This window comes from Pithys albifrons, chromosome 6 (assembly GCF_047495875.1).
Source record: "Pithys albifrons albifrons isolate INPA30051 chromosome 6, PitAlb_v1, whole genome shotgun sequence".
Classification (NCBI taxonomy): Eukaryota; Metazoa; Chordata; class Aves; order Passeriformes; family Thamnophilidae; genus Pithys; species Pithys albifrons.
The window spans coordinates 56,914,114-56,932,901 of record NC_092463.1 but is presented as its reverse complement, the minus strand read 5'-3'; the positions used below and the strand labels follow the sequence as shown (position 1 = coordinate 56,932,901).

At 52.6% G+C, this 18,788-nt stretch overlaps 1 protein-coding gene and 1 long non-coding RNA gene across 5 annotated transcripts; one reads left to right on the top strand and one right to left on the bottom strand.

The window, feature by feature from the left end:
- Positions 1 to 2,564: 2,564 nt before the first annotated feature.
- Positions 2,565 to 4,148, bottom strand: LOC139673560 (proline-rich protein 36-like). The gene has a single exon (XM_071559318.1). The coding sequence runs from the start codon at positions 4,146 to 4,148 to the stop codon at positions 2,565 to 2,567; it is 1,584 nt and encodes a 527-aa protein (XP_071415419.1).
- Positions 4,149 to 4,585: 437 nt separating this feature from the next.
- Positions 4,586 to 18,101, top strand: LOC139673413 (uncharacterized). 4 transcript variants are annotated; one of them, XR_011698105.1, is made up of 7 exons: positions 4,586 to 6,618; positions 7,916 to 8,026; positions 8,603 to 10,534; positions 10,634 to 10,704; positions 11,328 to 11,447; positions 14,910 to 15,664; positions 17,778 to 18,101. It is a non-coding gene; the product is annotated as an uncharacterized lncRNA (long non-coding RNA). The 4 variants fall into 4 exon arrangements; XR_011698104.1 differs by having other exon boundaries at positions 8,603 to 10,704; positions 11,328 to 11,442; XR_011698103.1 differs by having other exon boundaries at positions 8,603 to 10,704.
- The last annotated feature ends 687 nt before the right edge of the window (positions 18,102 to 18,788 follow it).

The window sequence follows — 18,788 nt, the reverse complement described above, 5'->3', positions numbered from 1 at the left end:
ACGTTTCGAGCGCCGGGGGTTCCCATGAGGGGGTTGCCGAGGGGCGACGCCTCGGGTGCCAGTGATCCCCAAGGGGGCCTTGCCAAGGGGCGACACCTCAGGCACTGGGGTTCCCCAAGGGGGGGTTGCCGTGGGACGAGCCCTCGGGAGCCGGTGGTCCCCAAGGGGGGTCTCGGAGGGGCGACGCCTCGGGCGACGGCGGTCCCCAAGGCGGGGTTGCCGAGTGGTGACGTCTCGGGCGCCGGGGGTCCCCAAGGGGGGGTTCTGAGGGGCGACGCCTCGGGCGCCGGGGGTCCCCAAGAGGGGGTTGCCAAAGGGTGACGTCTCGGGCGCTGAGGGTCTCCAAAGAGGCGGTTGCCGAGGGGTGACCCCTCGGGCGCTGGGGGTCCCCAAGGGAGGGTTGCTGAGGGTCGACGCCTCAAGTGCCGGGGGTCCCAAGGGGGGGTTGCCGAGGGGCGACGCCTCGGGTGCCGGGGTTCCCAAAGGGGGTTTGCCGAAAGGCGACCCCTCGGGTGCTGGGGGTCCCCAAGGGGGGATTGCTGATAGGCGAGCCCTCGGGCGCCGGGAGTCCCCAAGGGGGTGTCTGAGAGGTGAGCCCTCGGGCGCCGGGGGTTCCCAAAGGGGGAATTGCCGATGGGCGAAGCCTCAGGCGCCAGGGGTCCCCAGGGTGTTGTTGCCGAGGGTCGACATTCCGGGCACTGGGAAGGGGGGTCCTCAAGGCGGGTTCCTGAGGGGCGACATTCCGGGGACCGGCAAGGGGAATCCCCAAGACGGGCTCCCAAGGGGCGACATTTTGGGCACCGCGAAGGGGGGGCCCCAAGGCGAGCTCCCAGGGGTGACATTCCGGGCATAGGGGGGGAGTACCCCGGCAGGGGGTTCCCAGGGGGCAACATTCCGGGCACCAGAGGGGTGTCCCCAGGGGGGGCTTCCGGGGGGCGACATTTCGATCTCCGGCGGGGGACCCCAAGGGGATTTTCGAGGATCGACATTCCGGGCATGGGGGATCCCCAAGGGGGGTTCCCGAGGGCTGACATTTTGGGCACCGGGGGTCCCCAAGGGGGGTTCCCGAGGGCCGACATTTTGGGCACCTGGGGTCCCCAACGGGAGTTCCCGAGGGACGACATTTTGGGCACCGGGGGTCCCCAAGGGGGGTTTCCGAGGGACGACATTTTGGGCACCGGGGGTCCCCAAGTGGGGCTCCCGAGGGACATTTTGAGCACCGGGGGTCCCCAAGGGAGGTTCCCGCGGGACTATGTTTTTGGCACCGGGGGTCCCCAAATGGGGGTTTCCCGAGGGCCCACATTTTCGGCACCGGGGCTCCCCAATAGGAGTTTTCGGGGGGGCAACATTTCGGGCACGCAAGGGGGGTCCCCGGCGGGGGCTCCCGGGGGGCGGCATTTCGGAACACGGGGGCGGGGTCCCCGGCGGGCGCTCCCAGGGGGCGGCATCTCGGGCACCGTGAGGTGGGGTCCCCGGCGGGAACTCCGGGGGGCGACATGTCGGGCACCGGGGTGGGGGAGCGCCTGAGGTCCCCAAGGCGAGTTAGCCGTGGGGCGACGCAACGGGGCGCCCGGGGTCCCCAGGGCGGGGCTGGCCGAGGGGCGGCGCCTCGGGCGCCGGGGGTCCCCAGGGCGGGGCTGGCCGAGGGGCGGTGTCTCGGGCGCCGGGGGTCCCCAGGGCGGGGCTGGCCGAGGGGCGGTGTCTCGGGCGCCGGGGGTCCCCAGGGCGGGGCTGGCCGAGGGGCGGTGTCTCGGGCGCCGGGGGTCCCCAAGGCGGGGCTGGCCGAGGGGCGGTGCCTCGGGCGCCGGCTGTTCCCAAGGCGGGGCTGGCCGAGGGGCGGTGTCTCGGGCGCCTCTGGTCCCCAAGGCGGGGCTGGCCGAGGGGCGGCGCCTCGGGCGCCGTCGGTCCCGAAGGGGGGGTTGCCGAGGGGAGGCGCCTTGGGCGCGCCGGGTCCCCGAAAAGGGGGGTTGCCGAAGGACGACATTTCGGGCAGCGGGTTCCCCAAGGAGGATTCCCAAGGGACGACACTTTGGGCACTGAGGGACCCCAAGGGGGGGTTGCCGAGGGGCGACGCCTCGGGCGCCGGGGGTCCCCAAGGGGGGGTTGCCGAGGGGCGACGCTTCGGGCGCCGGGGGTCCAAGAGGGGGTGTCCGAGGGGCGACATTCCGGGCACCGGCAAGGGGAATCCCCAAGACGGGCTCCCAAGGGGCGACATTTTGGGCACCGGGAAGGGGAGGCCCCAAGGCGAGCTCCCAGGGGGTGACATTCCGGGCTTCCAAGGGGGGGTACCCCGGCGGGGGGTTCCCAGGGGGCGACATTCCGGGCACCGGGGGGGGTGTCCCCGGCGGGGTTCTCCCGGACGGCGACATTTCGGGCACCGGCGGGGTGTCCCCAGGGGGGGCTCCCGGGGGGAGACATTTCGGGAAATGGAAGGAGGGATCCCCGCCGGGGGTCCCCAGGGCGGGACTGGCCGAGGGGCGGCGTTTCGGGCGACAGGGGTCCCCAAGGCGGGGCTGGCCGAGGGGCGGAGCCTCGGGCGCCGAGGGTCCCCAAGGATGTGTTGCCTAGGGGCGACGCCTCGGTCGCGAGGGTCCCCAAAGAGGGGGTTCTTGAGGGGCGACCCCTCGGGCGCCAAGAGTCCCCAAAGAGGGGGGTTTCCGAGGGGCGACCCCTAAGGCGCGGGGGGTCCCTAAGGGGGGGTTTCCGAGAGGGGGACGCCTCAGGCGCCAGGGATCCCCAAGGGGGAGTTTGCCGAGGGGGGACGCCTCGGGCGCCAGGGGTCTAAAAGAGGGGGTTGCCGAGGGGCGACGACTCGGGCGCCTGGGGTCCCCATGATGGGGTTGCCAAGGGGCGATGCCTCCAGTGCTGGGGGTCCCCAAGAGGGCGATTGCTGAGGGGCGACGCCTCGGGCGCCGGGGGTCCCCAAGGGGGGGCTGTCGAGGGGCGACGCTCGGGTCACCGGGAGTCCCCAAGGGGTGGTTGCCGTGGGGGGACGCCTCTGCTGCCGGGGGTTCCCAAGGGGGAGTGGCCGAGTGGCGACGCCTCGGGTGCCGGGGGTCTCCAAGGGGTGGTTGCCGAAGGGCGACATTTCGAGCGCCGGGGGTTCCCATGGGGCGGTTGCCGAGGGGCGACGCCTTGGGCGCCAGTGATCCCCAAGGGAGGTTGCCGTGGGACGAGCCCTCGGGCGCCGGTGGTCCCCAAGGGGGGTTGCCGAGGCGCGACTCCTCGGGCCACGGGGGTCCCCAAGGGAGGGTTGCCGAGGGGCGACCCCTCGGGGGCGGGGGCTCCTCAAGGGGGGGATCTCCAAGGGGCGACGCTTCCGGCGCCGAGGTTCTCCAAGGGAGGGTTTCCGAGGGCCGACCCCTTGGGCGCCGGGGTTCCCCAACGGGGGGATTGCTGATAGGCGAGCCCTCAGGTGCCAGGGGTCCCCAAGATGGGGGGTTGCCGAGGGTAGACATTCCGGGCACTGGGAAGGGGGGGGTCCTCAAGGCGGGTTCCCGAGGGGTGACATTCCGGGCACCGGCAAGGGGAAACCCCAAGACGGGCTCCCAAGGGGCGACATTTTGGGCACCGCGAAGGGGAGGCCCCAAGGCGAGCTCCCAGGGGGTGACATTCCGGGCATAGGGGGGGAGTACCCCGGTGGGGGGTTCCCAGGGGGCGACATTCCGGGCACTGGGGGGGGGGGTGTCCCCAGCAGGGTTCTCCCGGAGGGCGACATTTCGGGCACCGGAAGGAGGGATCCCCAGCGGGAGCTCCCGAGGGGTGACATTTCGGGCAACTGGTGCGGGGGTCCTTGGCGGGCGCTCCCAGGGGGCGGCATCTCGGGCACCGTGAGGTGGAGTCCCTGGCGGGAACTCCGGGGGGCGACATGTCGGGCACCGGGGTGGGGGAGCACCTGGGATCCCGAAGGCGGGGTTGCCGAGGGGCGACACCACGGGTCCCCAGGGCGGGGCTGGCCGAGGGGCAGCGCCTGGGGCGCCGGGGGTCCCCAAGACGGGCCTGGCCGAGGGGCGGAGCCTCAGGCGCCGGGGGTCCCAAAAGTAGGGGCTGGCCGAGTGTGGGCGCTTTGGGCGCCGGGGGTCCCCAAAGGGGGGCTGGCTAAGGGGCGGCGCCTCGGGCGCCGGAGGTCCCCAATGGGCGCCGGCCATGGGGCGGCGCCTCGGGTGCCGGGGGTCCCCAAGGGGGAGTTGCTGAGGGGCGGCGCCTCGGGTGCCGTAGGTCCCTAAGGGGGTGTTGCCAAGGGTCGACATTCCGGGCACTGGGAAGGGGGGGTCCTCAAGGCGGGTTCCTGAGGGCCGACATTCCGGGCACTGGCAAGGGGAATCTCCAAGACGGGCTCCCAAGGGGCGACATTTTGGGCACCGGGAAGGGGGGGCCCTAAGGCGAGCTCCCAGGGGGCAACATTCCGGGCATAGGGGGGGGTGTCCCCGGCGGGGTTCTCCCGGAGGGCGACATTTCGGGCACCGGCGGGGTGTCCCCGGGGGGGGCTTCCGTGGGGCGACATTTCGGGCACCGGAAGGAGGGATCCCCACGGGGGTCCCACAGGGCGGGACTGGCCGAGGGGCGTCCCTCGGGCGCCGGGGGTCCCAAAAGGAGGTTGCCGAGGGGCGGCGCCTCGGGCGCCGGGGGTCCCCGAAGCGGGGGTTGCCGAGGAGTGACACCTCAGGCCTTGGACTCGACCTGGAATCTCAGTACCTTCTTCGTGCCATACCTTCCCACCTTGAACCCAAACCACAGCAACTGCGTCCCCCCGGCCATGGCGCGCCTCTTTCCGGAGGGACAACCTCCACCACGTGGGCTGGCAAATGAGCACTGGCTACAGACTGCAGCTCCTGAGTGCTGAAAACAGGCAGCACCTTAATAATGACCTTGGGAAGATCTGAATGCCACACAGCAAAGGAAAGCATTTGTTTTTCAAAAGTAATTTTATGTTTTCTACAGAGTTCGCAACAACAGTTTCCTGTTACCAAAAGGAAATTACAAAGATAAGACAAAAAAAAAACCCCAACCCAGAGGCATAGGGCAGATACTGACCTATCATCTCAGAGCACATCATTCCCACAGAAGTCCCTACCTCAGGTTCCTTTACTGAGACATCTCACTGGACAGACCTTTGTCACCCTGGCCTGATGGCTCTACGGTTGCCTGTGAAAAAAACAAATTAGAAGGCAGTTGTGCAGATGCACTGACGATACAACACCCAGAACTACCGTCTAAATCAGCTCAGCAAGCAGAACACTCACCTGGCAGATACGGTCGGGAGCGGCGGCGCGGCTAGCGGGGCTGGCAGCAGGCAGGAGCCGCCGGAGACTGACAGGCGAGTCCGGCAATAGGGTGCCTCGCAGCCATCGGGAAGGCGGGGCTGGACGTGGGCGGGAGCCGCCAGAGACTGACAGGCGCGTCGGCCAATGGGAAGCCGCGCCGCCGGCGGGAAGGCGGGGACAGCCGTGGGCGGCAGCCGGTGCAGACTGACAGGCGCTTCCGCCAATGGGAAGCCGCGCCGCCAGCGGGAAGGCGGGGCTGGACGTAAGCGGCAGCTGGTGCAGACTGACAGGCGCGTCCGGTAATAGGGTGCCTCGCAGCCATCGGGAAGGCGGGGCTGGATGTGGGCGGGAGCCGCCAGAGACTGACAGGCGCGTCCGCCAATGGGAAGCCGCGCCGCCGGCGGGAAGGCGGGTCTGGCCGTGGGCTGGAGCCGGCGGAGACTGACAGGCGCTCCTGCCATTGGGCTGCCGCGACGCTGAGTTAAGGCGGGGCTAGCCGCGGGCCTGAGCCGCCGGAGACTGACAGGCGCTTCCGCCAATGGGGTGCCTCGTCGCTAGTGTTGAGGTGGGGTTAGCCGCGGGCCGGAGCCGCCGGAGACTGACAGGCACTCCGGCCAATGGGCTGCCGCGCCGCCAGCGGGAAGGCGGGTCTGGCCGTGGAATGGAGCCGACGGAGACTGACCCCGCCCTTCACCCCACCCCTGCCCATGGCCTCGCTACACTCTCAGCACCACCCACGGTCCCGCCTCTCGTCGCACCCTCGCCCGTTTCTCCGCCCCGAACGTGGCCCCGCTCCCCATCCCCGGCCCCCCATTTGCTTCGCCCTCGCCCCTCTCTCCGCCCAGCTCATGCCCCCCCGGTCCTGCCCTGTCCCCTCCATTCCCCTCGCTCGGCTCTGCTCATGCCTCCGCCTCAGGCCCGCCCCTATTTTCTGGCCCCGCCCATTTGTCGACCCCGCCTGCTGCCTCGCCTTTGCTCCGCCCCTTTCTCCACCCCTCGGCCCGGCCCGGCCCCGCCCCGTGGGTTTAACTCGCTCCACCTGAGCCCCTCAACTCGCAGCCTTGAAAGCTCCTTGGCTTTCTGAGCCCTTTTGCTGGACGCGGTTATCTCGAGCTGTGTTGCTGGTCACTGCTGAGGGCGGTGCTTGCACAGTGGGGGTTGGCACTTTCCGTGGGCACGAAAAGCCCTCCCGCGTGGCGCTGGGCTGCGCGGGTCCCGCTTCGCTGCCACTGCCGGGGCGGTTTCTGCAGCAGAGAGAAAACGCCTTTGGGCAGGTGCCCTCGTGATTTCTGCTTACCTGTTCCGAGGAGGACCGTCGGGGCAGGGCTTGGCTCCTACGGACATGACTTAGCTGGTAAGTGCTGTCTTTTGTTCTCTTTGGAAACAGGCTTGTGTTTAATGGCTTGGCAATGCTCATCTGGCGCTGATAACCATCCCAATGGGTTGCCGTGACCGGAACTGCCGACCAGCAAGGCAGGGTTTGAGTGAGGAGTACAAAGCTGGGGGTAGTTCTTAGGATGCTTCTTTGGTTATGGGGTTGTGGCTTAAATGGACCAGGGTCTGCTCAAGGACTCAGTTTCATTTGCGTTGGACCCCAAGGCTGATATTTTCTCTCCCCTGGTCGCGTGGGTTCCTTTGCATCCTCCCTTTGGCAGGGCTGGAGGCAGTGCTTTTATTTCTCCCTTGAAACTCTGGGGGAAGCAGTCTGAAACCTTTCTGGTTTTAGCGTCCTGTCTGAAGTCGAGGTTGATGGTGTTACAAATATATTTGTAAATCTAACTGTGGAAGTAGTTATGCTAAGGTTTACGGGGTTTAACTGGGCCTGTGGTGAGGTAACTTGAAACAGTAGTGGGGGCCCAGAAACTATTGGGAATTTGCTAGGAACAGCAGGACAATAATTAAAGCGATTAGTGAAGTAAATAGAACCTGAGGAAGAAAACAAACTGTTGCTTAAAGATAAGATTAGAATCAACATATGTAAAAGGTTTGGTGATGGGGGCCTAATTAACCAGAATCCTGTGTTAGACGAGCGTGGTAGATTTTTAACCCTTGGAGACGGACATCAATTGTATACATATAACCTATGTAACTGATTTATGAACGAGACCGTGTGTCTTTGTGCACGTACAACGCTGTAGAAAAAGTATAAAAGCTGTCTTCAAGAATGGCTCGTTGGAATCCTGGCTTAGGACAATAGTCCCCAGGTTTCCCGGGCCCAGCAAATAAAGCACCGCATAAACTGATACTCTGTCGGTTTGTGTTTCTGTGAACGGGCAACAATGGGGAAAATAAATACAAGCCAGAGCACTTCTTTTAAAAAACTTAGTGCTCCCCCGCCAAAACACTGGGAGGTACCCACCATCAGGTAGTTTGTTTGAAGCTTCTTTGGGGGAGCAACAAACAAATGAGATGATAAAAACCAGTGAGCTGCAGACTCTGAGAACAGACAGAAGAAGCACTATGTGCCATCTGTTTCTTGTGAAAGGAATATCCATGTGTTTCTTTGAGGTCTGAAGTGAAGAGACTTAAGGCCAGGCTTCTGTTTTATTTTCTTTGAGAGAGGAAAATTGTAACTAATTTATTATTGTTGTGGTTTGGCCATCTCTAAAGGAGTTCATAATTCTTTTCCTTTTTGTTCCTTCCATTTCCAGTCCTACTCCCCTGGAACAGCTGCCTCTGGTGCTGCCCTGGTCACTGGTGTCGTTTCTGTGGCTGTGAGGGGGTTTCCTGAGGACCCTTCCACCTGCTACCTTTTCCTGAGGGTAAAGTCAGGCTCTTTGGGCGTACAGGGCACCTCAGATCCTGGGACTTGTTTAAATCCTGCTCTTTGCTTTATAAGTCTATAGGACAGGCAAACAAATTGTATAGTTACTGTAGTACAGAAAGAAATCGGGGAGGTAAAGAAAATATTGGCATTGAATTGGGAATCTCTGGGTGAGATCTGCCCTTTCATAGGAAAGGTGATGTGGTGACATTGATCTGTCAGTGAGCCAAAAAATCGTACACTTGTCTGAAAAAGGCAAAAGCTCTGTTGGCCTCTCTTGACACCTGAACCAAAAGTGTTGCAAATTCTTTTTAGTTACCCCCTGGTTGAAAAATTCACAACCTCACCAGAGGCTTCTGGATAAATGTTTTGCAGATGAGAAAGGGGTAATCAGGGTTGGGTTTTTGTGGCAAAATCCAGGTAACCTAGAGGTGGAATGAATATTTTGGGTCTAAAGTTTGAGGTTAACTGTAGGGACCAGTATGCCCATAGGGGATGGTGAGTGGTGGAATTGTTGGGCTTGGGACAAGATGCTGCTGAACTCATGCATGAACTGCGGATTTCTTTTTTGTAGCTGACTAGGAGAATAAGCTGGTGACTGCAGGAACCTCTGAGGGATCCGAGGCAACCTTCCTTTGTGTTGAAGAAGGATTTTCATCACTGTTTCTGTGAAAGATAAGTCGAGGGCCTTGACCTGGAGAGGGAAGGAGAGCAGGATACTGGGGTGGGAGTGGAATACGGGATGGATATGGAAATTAGTGTAAGGGAAAGGGATGTCTGATACCAGGCCCCTTATTGCACGTAAAGGGAGGGGCTCACTTTTGGCCACAACAGTAGGGGCTGTGCAGGGCAGAGCAGTTCCAGTCTGTGCTATATGTTTTGTCTAGTCCAATTTCCATGTCTTGTGAGTCTCTGGGATCAGATGCTGTTGTGTTCTGTCCTGGAGGGGCTTATAGGAAGTGCTCGCCTGTCCTGCCTGGCATCTCGGAGGTCTCCTCTGCACAGTTGCTGATGTCGTCCTTTCCTTGCCTTGCAAGCTTGCACGTGTATCAGAATTCCATCTTGGAATTTTGCAGTCAGGTGTCTTTTACAGCCTCATTTCAGGCTGTGTGATCAGCTGTGCACTTGTGCCATGTGTCTGAAAGGAGGAGGACTTGTTCTTTGCACCCTTCTCTTCCTGCATCCCTGATGTAGCATTCTTGTGCATCCGCTTTTGTGGTTGTATCAGAGTGTAGTAAAATACTGTTATTTTGGTGGTTGTCCAGCCTTGCTGCCTGCTAAGTTACAGAAAAACATGAATATAAAGGAAGTACTTTTCATTTAGATGATCAATTGAGCATTGAAGGGTGAGAAAGTAGTTAAAACATGCTGAGAAACCAGGTACAGTATGGTACAAGGTGACTGTATAGCACAAGATGTTCTGTATTATCAAGGCTGTGTTCCTCTCCCAAGTTGGCTGCAGGCCTCAGGGTAGATACAAATACCCTGGAAACCCAATGGTTAGGGTTGTACAGGGGGTGAGGGAGCTAATGATGGGACAAAGATAACGCAGGCAGGGGTCGTACGACCACTTTGCAACAGGTGAGCATGTGCAGACTGTTGCCACTTATGTAATTAACAGGTGGTGTTTGGCTGCCCCCCGGGCATCACCTTATACTGCGTCCTGGCCCCACGTAGTATAATGGATGGCTGATCAATAAGGACACCAGGAGTGGGGCAGCTGAGCGACACCCATCCTTTCACCGAGCCCACGTTGGCTCCGCGGGGACGCCCGCTAAGCATGGGGGCTGTCCAGCTGCTGCCCATCCTGGTAGTCCTGGCCTGTCTGTTCCAGTGAGCATGAGGGATAGGAAGGAAGACCTGAAACATCAACTGTTTTGTATCCTTATGTATTCCTTTCTTAAGTTTTAAGTATTTTATGCTTTTAATTCTCTTTTGTATTAGGTGTTAGGTATTTTATCCTGTTTATTGTCTTTTCCTAGTTGGTCTTGCAATCCGTGTTATTTTATGGCATTTTATGTCTGCACTTATCTTTTTTCTGCACATGTCCAAAACGAACTGGTACAGTGGCTTTGATGGGCACTTGGAGCAGCCGTGGGCAGTGTGAGTGCAGTCCCGAGAGCAGGGGTTTGTGGGGATGATGGGAGCTGCGTGGCAGGGCCTTGAATTTGGGTGATTGTTGTTAGGTGTCTTAATGTGGGCTGTAGTTGACCTCTAGATTTCCTGAGGAGAAATGAGAACCTTGAAAAGGTTAAGTTATCAGTGAGCATCTGGGTGAGCATATTAATCCTGGTTTTGCTCAGAGGCAAGTGTACACGATGTCCAGCAGACTCAGCGGAAGCCGGAGCAGCAGAGCAAGAGGGTGGGTCAGCACTTAGTGTGGTAGGGAAGATGTTGCTTTTGGGTCTGTAAGTATTTTTATTTCTGGCTTCTTTCCTTTCTTAATGCGAAGTGGGTGAGCGATGGGTGGCATGGGCTGACTGGCACCAGAGGGGAAATGAGCAAGGTGAGTGTTCTGCTTGCTGAGTTGATTTAGACGGTAGTTCTGGGTGTTGTATTATCAGTGCATCTGCACACCTGCCTTCTAATTTGTTTTTTTTCACAGGCAGCCATAGAGCCATCAGGCCAGGGTGACAAAGGTCCGTCTCGTGTGATGTTGCTGTAAAGGAACCTGAGGTAGGGACTTCTGTGGGAATGATGTGCTCTGAGATGATAGGTCAGTATGTGCCTTTTGCCTCTGGGTGATTTTTTTTTATCTCTGTCGTTCCCTTTTGGTAACAGGAAACTGTTGTTGCGAACTCTGTAGAAAACATAGAATTACTTTTGAAATACAAATGCTTTCCTTTGCTGTGTGACATTCAGATCATTATTAAGGTGCTGCCTGTTTTCAGCACTCAGGAGCTGCAGCCTGTTGTCAGTAGTCATTTGCCAGCTCACTTTGGTGGAGGTTGTCTTTCCAGACAGAGGCACTCAGTGGCTGGGGGGATGCAGTTGCTGTGGATTGTGTTCAGGGTGGGTGGGTCTGGCAGGAAGAAGGTACTGAGGTTTCAGGACAAGTCCAAGGCCTAAGGGGTCAGCAGGCAGGCAGGGACACATCCTCAGGGGATGGTGTTAGGTGCTGCAGCAAGTCTGTTCCCAATTGAAGGTGTCTCCTGTGAAGGTTGGCAGGAGGTGGGAAGCCGGGTTGGGAATGGGGCTTGGAGGCTGGGGATGAGGAGCCGTTCTGGTGATGGTGTGAGCACAAATCTTGTTTGTGGTACAGCTGTGTCCTGCAGCCTTACAGGGTGATCTCCCCACAGCAGTGTCACAAGGAAGAGACGAGATATCCTCTAGCAGTGGCTGGAGTGCAGGAAAGGAGGGGGAACATTGCAGAGTGGAGTCTGTACTGGGAGACGGGGCCTCATCTTCAGACAGGTGAGGTGAGTGAGGGGACTCAGGCAGCAGTCTCCCAAGAAAGGGAGGTTACAGCCCAAACACGCTTGAAAATTAAGTCCAAAGAACAAAAGAAGATGCTTTTTACTTTCAGTACCTTTAGGCCCATTGGAGGAGTGAGAAAACCGTCTGGAAAAGAAAAGGAGTTAGATTATAAGTTACAAGGAAAGAAAAGAAAGGATTAGATAATAAATTATAACCATGTCATGAGTTCAAAGTAAATGAAGTGTTATGAAAGGCAGAATACAATTTTTATATCACTTACATAAAAAAGACACATAGAGAAAAAGATGCAGAAGTATGGGAATAATTCTTTCAAGAGCAAACAAGCATCTGAACTATTTAGAATGGTTAAAACACTTATGTGCTCTCTCAGAAGCATTGAGGGGAAGAGGAGGGACAAGTGCTGATCTCTGCTCTGTGGTGACCAGGGACAGGGCCCAAGGGAAAGGCCTGAAGTTGTGTCAGGAGAGGTTTAGGTCGGGTATTATAAAAATGTTCTTTACCCAGAGGGTGGCTGGACACTGGAACAGGTTTCCCAGGGCAGTGGGCACAGCACCAAGCCTGAGAGAATTCAAGAAACATTTGAACAACACTCAGCCACATGGTGTGACTCTTGGGAATGGTCCTGCGCAGGGCTAAGTGTTGGACTTGATTATCCTTGTTGGGTCCCTTCCAACTCAGCATATTCTGTGATTCAGTGATTAAAGGTAAAGCAAAATATTTATCAATCAATCTACTTGTAAACATACAGTTCTATATTTTTGTCTGATATGTTTCAAATTCTAACTTATATGCACCTTAAACGTCAGAAAGGATAGATAGCTGTAAGTGGATCATTATTGAAGGACACAGCAGTGTATAGAAAGGAATCAACGTCAGCACATACACAGGCTGGAAATGTCTGTACTGGAACATCACCTCCTAGAGAAATAAAAAGACATCCCACTAGATGGCACTGGAAGCCAACGAAGACAGCTGTGTGTACGTGAATTAAAAAAACGGAAACAAAACCAAAAACCAAAACACAAAAAACCCCCCCACCCAAACAAAAAAGTACAAACCCCCCAAACATAAAAGCCCAACTAAGCAATAGAGCCTGTGTGCAGAGCATCACTGTGGCAAGGGTCTTAGAGGCCAAAAGTCAGCATTTTTCCTCTGTATCTGCCCACTCTTTGCTGCCACTGAGAGCATCCCACTGCAGGCATGGCAGGCACCTCGCAGGGAGGCTCAGATCCTGTCCTAACCTTCTTTACTTAGCCACAGAAGTGCCAGTTGGTGCTAGTCAGAGAGGGAAGGGGATAAGAGAGGACAGTGAAATGAGCTAACAATCTGTTGCTCTGCCCACAAAGCCACATCTGTTGACTGCTCTTCCAGAGAGGAATCCATACCTTCCACTAGAGAAAAGCTACTTTTATCAGTCTGCAGAAGCAGGTCCATTGCAGAAATCTTTCAGCCCAGACAACAACCTCTTGGCTTGGAGGAGAAGGCTCCAACCCCTCCTGCAAGGGAGGGTTGGGTAGAGGAGGTTTGAAGTCAGCCTCCCTGAGCACTCGTGTTGGGGGCACAGGGACTGGGGACCCAGCTGGGCCAGGGGCTGTAGCCAGACTCCTTGGGGCACCCATGGGCTGGCACAGAGGAAAACACATCGGCTGAACTCAGGATTTTGAGGCCAGTGTGACTCACAAGTTGCTTTAGTGTGCAGTTTCTTCTTGGGCAAGTTTTCCTGTCCTGAAGACAGTAAAACACCTGTGGCAGCTGTGGTGGCATTATTTCATTCACCACTACTGTGCAAAAGACACACACTTTTCAAGTGAAAATGGTTTAGAACTACTAAGAAATCTGAAAGCCTTACTACAGCCTGTGCACTGCAGTGTAGCCCCAGCCTTCTCCTGCTCGTTGAGTGCAATGGGCAGCTCCACCACCCAGGATTGCTACCTACCTAAAATCCCTTCTGTGCTCAGATAAAAGTAGCTTACAGCAGTGGAAAGGTATTTTTCTTCTAAAAAACACCTGTAGAGAGCATTTTCTTTCTGAAAAGCCATCCAAGAAGGATTACTGTGTCATGTGCGATGATCATCAGCAAATGGCAAAGTACTCTTTCAAGTTTTGTCAAAAAGAAGGCCCAGGTCCAAAATGCTTTATGTCTTTCTTTGAAAAAACAAATGAAAACATTTGCTCATGCCACCAGTTGAGTATAATACAGAAAGTTTTCACCTCTGAATCAAAAAAGACACAATAAAACTGAAAAATAATCTCTCGGGGATTAAACAAAGGTTTAAAAACTTCATGTGTGAGTATCAATTTAGAAACATTTTCACTGCAGTTGAAATTTAATATTTTAAATGTATTTTTCTATTTCAAATGAGCTATTTTAAAACAGCTTTTTCTCATTCACATTAAAGTACATTCTAAAATTAGAACTGTCTTAAAAGTCAAGAAGACAGTGGCCTTGTCTGTTTTGATGTAATTTGAAAAATGATTCAGCGGGAGCCATCTCACAAAGCAGAACATCTAAGGTTCTTTATCAAAAAAAAGGTTAAATATGAAATTAATAAAAATATTTTTCCTATTTTTGCAAATTAGGAGGAAACTCCCAACATTTCATATAACAAGACCAACAGTTATGCATTTTATTCAAGTAACAGTTATCAAAATAATTCCAATTTATAAAAGGCACTTCTACTAATTAAGGTATGAAATTTACACTGGCAATTACAGTACATAGTCAATACTGCTAACATATTTTTATTTTATGAACAATAAAAAAGCTTATTTACTCATTTTAGAGTTTAAAATGTATAATACAACTGCCAACCACTTAATATTCATTTTAAATACTAGATTTCTCACCAAGGTTTCTGGGTTTGAGTTTATATTTGGACAACTAGGTAAAAATCCCTGGTATGCATTTGGCTCTCAGAGCATCCTGCCTGCAACATTTCAAGAAGGGAAAGGTTGTTGAAGCAGTAAGCTGTGAGCAAAACTGTATTTCCATCCTGTCTTTTCTGACCATAGGGCTAATGGGACACATGGGGAATAGGTTCACCCCTTTTTGTATTGCCAGAAGTACTGCATTTAAACTATAGTAGTATTAAAAAAAACCAACAAAACAAAAACAATGTGTCTGAAGCTTGGGATGTCTGTCTTCTATATTTTTAAATACATTTAAAATTAATAGTTTGTCTTCCTGAAGCAATTTGCTCTCAAATGAATTTTTAGAGTTTTGCACTTCTGTGGTGACCAAAATTAGACTGGTTTCTCTAACTGGGAAAAACTGTTTGTTTGTTTTCCATTCTTAATTACAAAAAAAAATTACAGAAGAAGGAAACAGCTGATTTCACAGAACACAGCCTTAACTGAGGCAAAGTTTATTTGTGTGTTTGGTTAATTTCAGGAAAGAATAGTTCAAGTAATTTCTTGTGTTTTTATCAATTAAATGCCTGAAGTTATGTCCAGGAGAAAGCGAAGTGCAGAGAGCAGCCCCTTCCCCTGTGCCCAGCCCGGGCTGGAGCGCCCTTTGAGCGTCTGCAGGTGGCAGCAAGAACGCAGCTTTCCAGCGCAGGATGCTTCGCCCTTCCCAAGCGTCCAGGCTGCAGCCAAAAGCTCTGGCACGGAGCTGGGGAGCAGCAGGAGCAGGCAGAGCTCCCCAGAAAACAGCACAGCCCTTCTGACTTCGATGCTCTCAGGCTCATCTGCACAAACCCAGCCCGTCCGAGCGCCCAACAGCGAGCGGGGCAGGCGGTGCTGTCTCAGCCGATGGGCTGGAGACAGGTCAGCCCTTTAGGCACCTACTGAACACAGCTCCAACTTGGAACAGACTCCTCACACACTCCAAAGCACCACCATCTCCGGAGAGCGAGATTTCTCTTTTAATTAAGAAAGTCCTCTGGAGCAAAGTCACTTTGGAGTAGATTCAAAAAAGAACTCTGTTAAACTCATCAGTACTGTCGTGCTTAAGCTTTAGGTATGTGGCCCACAGGACATCCCTGCAACAATTCAGGCATCTGAGATCTCTTGCTGAATGTTTTGGATGAGCCAAGCTCCTCAGAATTGATCCTATAAATAACAGCAGGGAACTGATTGCTCAGCCCTCGGTTTCCAAACTGCTCTTTTGGGTCTATTGTCTTCCCTGAGCTACTCCTGCTGGCACGAAGTGATTATGTTCGAGCAATTGGAAACCGGATGACACAACTACAGCAAGGTCTGAACAAAGCACAGTCTCAGCAGAGCAAACTTTGCTTGCGATACAACAAAACCTGTTCCCTCTTCCCTCCCCTCAAACCCAGTAAGACCAGAACGGTACAAAAGCAAGAACTAGGTTGCTATGACTACTACAAATTAACTTCAACATCTCCTCCTTAACACTCTCTCTCTGAAAAATCTAGCTTCTGATCAGATCATATAATACAATTTGAGTATTAATCTAAAATTTTTCTGTCATGTTCCCAATTTAAAACATATGTAAGATGGTTCAGGTATTTCAAGAACTCACTTAAGAGAATAAAGAATGACAGAATTGTTTAGGCAGGAAAAGATCTTTAAGATCATCGAGTATTTCTTTGCCCACAGTTAATTTTTACAACCCACCATGCATTGTAGCACGGATTTGGGATTTGGCAGCGAGAATTCTTTTGTAAAGAAGGATTGATGACAATTTCTTTTCACACTTCTTTGCTTATTTAGATTGGGGAGTGGGTTGGATCAGGCATTGTTCTACAGTATGCTGGTTATATAATAGGTCTTTATACCTTTCTTGTTCCCCATGTATTGCACTTCAGTGTAATAATATCTGAGAACCTGATTCATACAAAAATGACTCTTCCCTGCAGAAAAGAGGACTGACAAAGTGAATTGGTTATACCTTCTTCCCAAAATAGGGTTAAGGTTGTGCTTATTTTGAATCCTATTAGTAAATTACATTACACGAGCCAACATCTCTGTTTGCTACAGTGAAATTTCAAATTAACCCCCTTTAAAATTAGGTCAGCTCATATCACCTAAAAGATCAGTACTGGGTGATCAATCTTAATATTGTTATCAAGTAATCTGTAGAAAACTGCTTGGCAGAAAATGCACTTTGACTTCATGCCCAGGGCTTCTGCTTAGTGATTAATGATTGTGCTATTCACCATTTGAGACTTGATAAGTTACACCTGTCCACCACTTAAGCCGACTTCATCTGAAATTCATGGAAGCACTAAAAATCACCAAAACCAAAAGAACAAAAGAGGAAAAGTGTTCTGAGTATTTAAAGGACAACTTGCTGGAAGTTCACATTTCAGACAATCATATACTTTCAGAGGGCTTCCAATTTAATGTTTTCCCAGATACATACAATACTTTTTACATGTACAACTCTGAATGAATGCTTACCATTAAAGGACATTTTTGCCATTATATTATTATCCAGGTCACCAAAACAGCAGAATCTACTGCCCACAGGTCAGATCAAATTAGGCTGCAGTCATCCAAGTGCCTGCTGTAAATCTGTGTAATGTATGGATTGTGGATATTTGTGTGGTGATATTTACTTAAACCATATATTTTTGCCCCATAACATTTTCTCAAAAGGTTGTTGGCTGAATCATTGTTGATTTACTGCCCTATGTGAACCATCTCTTTCAAGTGCTGCCAGTGCTGCAGCTCCTTGAGGCACAGGAGGCCTGCAGTGGGCTCTTGGCTGCTCAGCACCTGTGTCTGCCCTTTGAATGGGCTTTACACATGACACTGACTTTATTTTGGATTAAATGCAGCTTTGAATATATTAATGATTAATGCAATATTGAGATAATTCCCTCAGCTTGTTGTTTCATATCACGAAATGCTGGATAGCTACAAAGGCTTATTGGGCTAAAACAAGTGGGTTTCTTTGACTAACTAGCAGTCCACACCACCAGCTGTGCTGATACAGCTGTCTGTGGGTTGAACTGGGCTCAGGGTATCCCTCTAGCTTAAAACAGAAGCCCTGGAACAGAAACAAACTGAGGTGGTACAAAGAGTCTTAAACTGAGATTGTCTTGGTACACTTTCCTGTGGCTTCAATGACATGTAGTAATGCAGAGAGTTATAAAATGTCTAATATAATAGATACACATTATATAAAAATATATGCACATTAATAGACACTCAGATGTTTGCTTCATCTACTCCAGAATTTGTATTAACAATAGCATGGGAACAATGCAAGGACAGGAACAGGGAGGAGTTTTATCTCATATTTAAATTCTGAGGCATTATACTGTTATGCACAGCTGCAATTTGCTTTGTTTTATTTTCCTGACAGATAATATTTCCTGATAATTTTTTCCAAACAGCTTACTGGCAAAAGATTGCGCCATGGATTGGCATCTTACAACTAGCTCAGCCACAGCGAGCAGAAGAGTCTACACCTACCCTGTCCTCCAAAAAACCCTGCTAAAATAAAGAACTTGACTGTTCAGAACTGGAAAAGTATTTCCTCAAAAATCTTACCAAGAAAAATAATGGGTGGCTTTCAACATAATTTTGGTGTTTTCTTATGTGAAACTTGGATTTATGCTCATAACCGAGTTCAGCACATTTCCTGCATCAGTCTATGGAAGCCAAACTGCCCAGTGACTTCAACAAGATGTCAGTGTCTCTAAGAGAAAATAAATACATATACCATTTCTTGGAGCTTTTTGCTTTTTTAGAAACTCTTCAGTACCCTCCCACATTGGATTTTGTTTTAATAATTAAAGAAATGGTAATCGATCTCTCGGGGAGCCCTATAAAACTGAGTACATCTCTGGCTGCAATAAAGCCAGCACAAATTATATAAAAACATAACATTCATATGGCTGATACTTAACTTTTCAACAGATTCATAGTTCTTTATATCTCCAAATTACACATTTCCCGCAGCCAAGAGATGACTGAAACGATACCACTGAATTTCACAACTTTGCAGATAATAACAGAGAACAGCAGGCAAAGTTGCAGCGAAAAAAGCAAATGTTTCTCCTTCCCTCTTCAGCAGCACTTTATTTCAGCATCTTGCTTCACAAAACAGACAGCCTTCCCAGTGCAGAAAGCTGTATGAATCTTGTGATTTTTTAATTATGTGGGGTGTTTGTTTCAATTATATAAAATCCACATGATAAAACATAAATGTTTTTTATGAAAACACAAGTGCCCCGTGCAAACTTCCCCCTGCAGCCTTGAATGGATTGTGCCTCGTATGTGCTGGAAAAGGTGGCACCTTCCTCTGCCAAGAGAGTTAGTCCTGCCAGCTGTATTCCCAAGCATTTGATAGTAAAACAGGCAGAGATACAAAGCCCACCCCTTGCCCTCGCATTAAGGGGTGG

Bases quoted from the DNA above. Each gene is read 5' to 3' on its own strand.
- LOC139673560 (XM_071559318.1), bottom strand. From the start codon at position 4,148: ATGGCCGGCGCCCATTGGGGACCTCCGGCGCCCGAGGCGCCGCCCCTT.